The 7,165-nt window shown below is 27.3% G+C and overlaps 1 protein-coding gene across 1 annotated transcript; it reads left to right on the forward strand.

Annotated features, from left to right (window-relative positions):
* Positions 1 to 4: 4 nt before the first annotated feature.
* Positions 5 to 4,165, forward strand: LOC121204830 (calmodulin). Its single transcript, XM_041075501.1, has 3 exons — positions 5 to 215; positions 1,081 to 1,450; positions 3,979 to 4,165. The coding sequence occupies exons 1-3, from the start codon at positions 140 to 142 to the stop codon at positions 4,070 to 4,072; spliced, it is 540 nt and encodes a 179-aa protein (XP_040931435.1). The 5' UTR covers positions 5 to 139; the 3' UTR covers positions 4,073 to 4,165.
* Positions 4,166 to 7,165: the final 3,000 nt, after the last annotated feature.

Genomic DNA, 7,165 nt, shown 5'->3' on the forward strand with positions numbered 1-7,165 from the left:
TATTTTCCATATTCAATGCATCACACTCTTTCTCATCATTTTTCTACGCGATATTTTCTCTCCCTAAACACCTCATTTTCCTGAGAAAAAAAAAACAAAAAAGAAGCGTAAGTGAAGAAGGAGAAGAAGAAAAAAGAAAATGGCGGACCAGCTTACCGATGAGCAGATCTCTGAGTTCAAGGAGGCCTTTAGCCTCTTTGACAAGGATGGCGATGGTCCCTTCCTTCATCTCTCCTTTCCTCACTTTTATTTTGTTCTTGATTTTTTAAAAAATTATGCTGGAATAATGTTCTTCGTTTGTTCAGCTCTGGTTTGCGGATCTGAGTGTTATTTTTCGTTTTTTATGCTTTTTTTTGTTTAATTTTTGAATTTTGCGATCGTTTTCTTTCGTGATTTGAGTGGTGTGACGGATCTAGGATTGCGAATTATGAATTTATGATCTTGATTGATCTTCTTTTATGTATTTTCTTGCTTTTGATGGCTTATCGCTGTATTTTTTTCCCTTTCATTTTCGTTCTCGTTGACCTTTCTCGGTCGTGATGTTGATTGCATTTATGACTTATCTTTGATGCTAAAGAGACTTACCTAGATCGCCATTTCGTTTATTGATTTGCTCCATAGTTTTATGTTTGAGATTTGATTTTTGATTTAATCATGATTGAAGGTTGCAGTTCTTTTATGTGAATGTTTAATCTCATTAGCTAAGCTTCTTTGGATTCTGTACTTGAGTTCGTTGGATTGAACCTCTAGCAAATTTCTTTTGATCTATAATCCCAAACATGGTACTTGGTAGTTAAATATTTGAAGGCTATTGAATCAGTTGATTTCTATAAATCAATATACTTTGTTACATGTGTTAGTTGATCCATCAGTTGTTAAACTTTGAATTCTCGATGTTTTGCTCTATAAATTTGATCAATTACATTTCTGCCTCCATATCCGTGTCGTTTTTGCACATTGGAAAAATGTTACGATCCGCATCCGTACTTGTTGGGCTATGCATTTGTGTCTGCTTTTATTGTTTCATAGCTGAAACCATAGTCTTATTTCCTTCATTTGTTTCCAATACTCGCTATATAGGTTGCATTACTACCAAGGAACTGGGTACTGTAATGCGGTCACTCGGACAGAACCCTACTGAGGCAGAACTCCAAGATATGATTAATGAAGTTGACGCTGACGGAAATGGGACCATCGATTTCCCTGAATTTCTCAACCTTATGGCAAGGAAAATGAAAGATACCGATTCTGAGGAGGAACTTAAAGAAGCTTTCAGGGTGTTCGATAAGGATCAGAACGGTTTCATATCTGCTGCCGAGCTTCGTCACGTTATGACAAATCTTGGCGAGAAGCTTACCGATGAGGAAGTCGATGAGATGATCCGTGAAGCCGATGTTGATGGTGACGGCCAGATCAACTACGACGAATTCGTCAAAGTCATGATGGCCAAGTAAGGATCTCTCCAACCAAAAAAAAAAAAAGAACAGAGTAGATAAGTTTGCAAAGATTTCAATCTCGTAATTGGTTCTTGGGTCGTTCGTTTATCGTTTGCATTATTTCGTCGACCGGCTTGTTTGCTCTGTTTTTTCCTTTTTAGTAGTCTGGGTTTTTATTTTTCTTATATTTGGTTTTTGTTTTTTTTGCTTTCTATTCTTGGCTCCTTTGAAACCTTTAGAACAATTTGCAACCAATGTTTTTTTTTTTTTTTTTTTGCATATGGGTGACTAATTTTACTATATTTTAAAATTTTAAAAGTGCTTTATTTTCAATGGTTTGTCTGATTTGCCTTTTCGAATGAGACTCGAATTCACGTCTTTTTAATTGTAGCAACACCAACAATGATATCAATAATGATATCAGTAGAGTTTAAGTTTAAAAATTTAAAAGTACTTTATTTTCAATGGTTTGTCTGATTTGTCTTTTCCGAATGGCACTCGAATCCTCGTCTTTTTACTTATTGCAACAACAATTATATCAATAGAGTTAAGGCTCAATCATCTTTTGCAAGTGTTTCTTTCTCGTATTTATCCATCCGATATTCCGGCAGTTGTTCAGTTTCATATTTTCTCTTCTGCGGCTTCCTTTCGTTTACCTAAGGCTCTAGTTTACGTGGTTTGAAACTCAAAATGATGATTTGAGCCTCAATGATTTGAACTTCAAATAATCCAAATTCCAACCTTCGACTTCAACGGGAAGAAATCATAGCTTTAAACCTTTTTAAAAAACAATAAGGGTAAATATACATTACGGTACCTGAACTTTTTTTTTTCAATTAGGTATTTAAACTTGGTCTCAAGGTTTAATTTAGTATTTGAACTTTTTTTTGTTCGATTAGGTACTTGAGTTGGTTTTTCAGTTCAAATCGGTATATGAATTTGGCTTCATGGTTCAAATTGATTTAAATAAATACTAATTTGTATAAATAAATAAAAAGCCTGATTCAAGTATAAATTTGAACAAAGAAACTAAGTTTAAGTACTTAATTGTAAGTTCAAGTACTTAATTAGATAAAATTATGAATGTTTTTTAAAGTAGTAATATTTTTTCTATGTAAAAAGTTTTGCTAAATATTTCTCTTTCAAATTCTTTTCCTCCCCAATAAACACAATTCAAATAGGTTAAAATGTATATTTCAAAAAATAATTATAATTCTAATTCGCCAAATTAATTGATATGTAATTCTTTTTTTTTTTAACATGTAATGGCATGATACACCTTAACATTTTTTTCTCCGATTGCACAATTTTTTTTTTGCATATATAAAATTAAAAGACAAAAATGAAAAATAAATCATATTATATCAAATTGCACCATTATATTTTTCTTTTATTTTAAAAATTTTAAATTGCCGCTAATATAATAGGAGATGGGTTGGAGTGCGCTGAGATGCATTATCTTCTTTATTATGAGTTGGAGTGAGATTATAAGTAATTTTAAGTATCGTGTCAAAAAGTCTTATTAACACTAAGAATCAAACCTGCATTTAAAGTTAACCACTCTTCTATTCTAATAATTTTTTGAAATTATAGTTTAAGCTATTAATTTTTAAAAAGATAAAATTTTTGTATGACATACATACCTTTATAATAAAAATTATAATTTTTTACTCATTTTTTTAACTATATCAATATATAAGAAATTAACTCAATTAAAATCTTAAATATAATTAAATTATGATACACTTTTACTGTGAGTGTAAAATATCATATTTAAAAACAAAATAAAACTTTGACTAAAATAATAAAATTATATACAATAAATTTCTAGATTTATTTCAGAAAAAAGATAAAAAAGGCTTTATAATTATAAATATTTTTGGTACAATATAATTATCTTTATTATTTTATTAAAGAAAATTCATCTAATCATTTTGCAACTTAAATATGGTATTAAAAATATTTCAAAAATATTTTTTTGAAAGAAAAATACAGTTTAAGACCATAGAAGATATTTAATTTTTTTCAAAGAATATAGAATTGAATATATAAATAGGACATTTTTCATTTAAAAATGGACTCTTCAAATATATTCCACACCCTAAATGGAAGGACTATATTTTAAAGTTGGAATCCTACCATACCCACTAGTGTCCCTATCAATAAAAGCATATAATTTCATATTTAGAAATCAAAATAAAAAATATTTTATTTTCTCTTCAAATATTTATAAAATATTTTTAAAATTTCAATTTATTTTGATTCTAAATTAATTTGGATTGGGTCGATTTGAGTTTTAAATTTTATTAAACTATTTTCTTTAAGTTATTTTCAGGTCTAAATTTATTCAAGTTTAAATTAATGCAATACAGATGACAACTAATTCAAGTTACCATAAGTTAAAGTAATTTCAAATTATTTTAAATTTTGAGTTTAAATTGAACGGATTTAAACCATTGATTTTTTATGAACAAATCAAAGTGGACCAAATTGAATATTTGAATCCAATATTCATTTTATTTTATTTTATTTTATTTAACAGGAGGAGAGAGAAGGCAACATCACATGTGAACTCCACCACCAAGAGTAGTAAAAAATCTAAAGGAAAACAGTCTTGTAAATGCATTTTCCTTTAAGGTTATTTTCTTTCCTTTATTTATTTATTTATCCATTTTGTATGTTGTAACTCTATTGTTCCAATCAACCTAATAAATTTATATATATATATATATTTAGAATGTGTTTAATGATTTTGAAAATGAAAATTAATCTACTGTGCGATTTTATTTTATCCCGAATGATGGTAGTGAAAGATAAGAGCTTTACTTGTTTAGAATTTAATCTATATATGTAATTACATATAATGAGTTCAATGTAGTTTTAATTCGACCTCATTTATCTCACATCATGATTCCGTAAAGATAACAATCTATTTTACTAAACTCGTAATTTTTGCATGAATAAAACTACAAACTTTTCACACGAATAAATTTATGCCTTCATTGTAAAAACATCTAGACTGCATCATTTTTTGTTGGGGATTGACTCGTATAAACAATGAAATAGAAAAAGGAGAGAAGATCGAACACAAGTTTTAAGTGGAAAACTCCTTCGAAGAAGATAAAAACCATAGGTAAATGAGACTTTGACTTTTTATTAAATGAGTAAACAAATGAGGGTACAATATGGAGAAGATAAACCTAAATGTACTAAACAAATATTATCCAAAACCCTGAGTACAAGGCACTAACTCTCGTAGAGCAAACTTGAAAATAAAATCCTAACTCTCATAGAGTTCTCTCAAAAGGAGTACAAAATTTTCTCCATAGTTACCACGAAAATTCTCATCAAAACTCATCTGCGACTATATCTTGTCGCCTCCAAAAGAAAAGCCTTGTAGTACTACATTTTTAATTGCCTCCTTAATTTGGCTCTCAAAATAGATATACAAGACCCTTTTGTATAAGCTAAGATTAGAGGTCTAATTATATTAAAATATCATTGGAGTAATCAAAGTTTAACTGGGAGAAGAAACTCAATTTATGTGGGGAACACTTTGCCACATCGTAACGTTTCCATTCGAGTTGTACGACGTCGTCAATTGTCACAATGTTGGGAAACTTCTCATCATAACGTCGCCATCTATTCAGCCGAGAATACGAGACACACCCCACATAATCACATTTCTTTACTTGATTGTAAAAGTTAAATCTTACTCCATCTTTATATATCGTCTTTACATATAAGAACTATTTTCATTACTCTAATAATTAAAAATAAAAGAAAATTTTAATATATTCACATCGGATCAAGAAAAATATAGATAACATATTAGAAAAATATATCAAAATTAAATACGGAATGATATATTAAATTTTTAATATCCAGCCAAATTTAAGAGAAAACCTTTAACTATTTTTTATTTATTAATAAATAAATTTATTTAGTTTTAGAAAATAATTAAAAAAATAAAACTTAGTGAGAATTAATGATTAAATTTAATATAAACTTTAATTTAACTAACCTCTCTTAATCAAATGAAATTTCTTACTTACAAGATAATAAAAGTATTTACAATAAAGTGTAATAAACAATTGAGGTTAAACGACGTCGTAAAACCCTTCACTATACCTTTAATCCTCGTACTTTAATTTGTGGTAGGTTAATTTGATATTAAATTATCAGAATTTAAATTTCAAAATTTGACAATTATTAAGATTAAAAATAATTAATTTTAAAAATATACGGGCCGAATTTAACTAAAATAAAGTATAATGACTAAATTTACGATTTATATATGATATAAAAACTAATAACAGAATTTAAGGTAAAAATACGATAGAGGCTCCTATATTAGGAGTTAGATTGCATTTTGCTCTCTCTACTAAAAAATGAGCAAATTAGTTTCTGTACTTTAGATCAAAGAGTAAATTGATCATTGTTTTTAAAATTCCATCCATTTATACCGTTAAAAAATGATCTTTATAAGTTAATATGAGGTACACGTGACATGCAATATGTTATTATCTGATTATTCCACCTGTTTAATAGGAAAATGGATAGATTTTTTAATATAAATGATCAATTTTCTATTTTATTTATCATACAATAATTAATTAATTTATTTTTTGAATAGAGGGGCAAACTGCAATACGAGTCCTAGAATTTCATTCTTCTTTTACTCTTGATTTTGCCTAAAATCAAACATTGACAGAAAAGAAGGTCGTAGAGTATTTATGGTTTAAATTTTCACAAAATTTTGCTAATATTAGTATTATTTTTTATAAAATAAAATAAAATTTCAGCTTTTAACTTTTAATATTAATAATCTAATTTTTGTTTAACACGAAATGAATAAATTTATTTTTTAACATTAATAGCAGGAAATTCCACGTGGGCTATGCTGATTGGTTTCGTCGACTGCAATTACGTGAATAAATAATAGCATGGGATAAATATTGGTCTAATGTTGTTTCTAGTCCCTATACTCTTTACATATTTAGAATTTAATCTCTATTTTTAATCCGAGAATTTAATTATTACTTTTTAACAATAGAAGTTTATTTGAAATAAATGTGAAAAGAATTGTAAATATATAAAAAAATTGGTCAAGTAGAGAAAGTCATACCCGAACAAAAACTCTAACTCTTAAGCTAATTCTCTAAAACAATATTGAAAATTTTTAAGACTGAATCGCAACCTTACATTTATAAATCTAATATTCTTTTGTCTTATTTGACTCTTCACGCATGTAATATTGTATACATAACTAGTTTTTAATAAATAAAAAAATATAATCAATACTATATATTAAACATTTAATTGAGTCGGTATTACGAGTTAATAAAATAATGAAAATACTCTTACTTTACAAAGTAAATTGTATTATTTCGAGGGTATTTTTAACACTTTCTATATTTAATATAGAAAAATAAAAAAATACACATATAATTGGATTCGAAATCTTATTTTTATTGTTAATTATATCGATTTTTAATAAATTTATTTTTCATCCCATAATCTAGTTTAATTTATTAGAATTCCAAACAGACTTCAATTATAAAATCAAAAGGGACTAAATTGATGAGATTAAAACTAGAAAGACCAAATTTCAAACATGAGAAGAATACAGAGACTAGCATCATAATTAGACCTAAATATTTTCTAAATTCCAAAAAAAAAAAAATCGTAGATTGAATAAATAGCCATCGGTTTTTTTTTGTCGATTT

This window comes from Gossypium hirsutum, chromosome A08 (assembly GCF_007990345.1).
Source record: "Gossypium hirsutum isolate 1008001.06 chromosome A08, Gossypium_hirsutum_v2.1, whole genome shotgun sequence".
In the NCBI taxonomy this organism is placed as follows: Eukaryota; Viridiplantae; Streptophyta; class Magnoliopsida; order Malvales; family Malvaceae; genus Gossypium; species Gossypium hirsutum.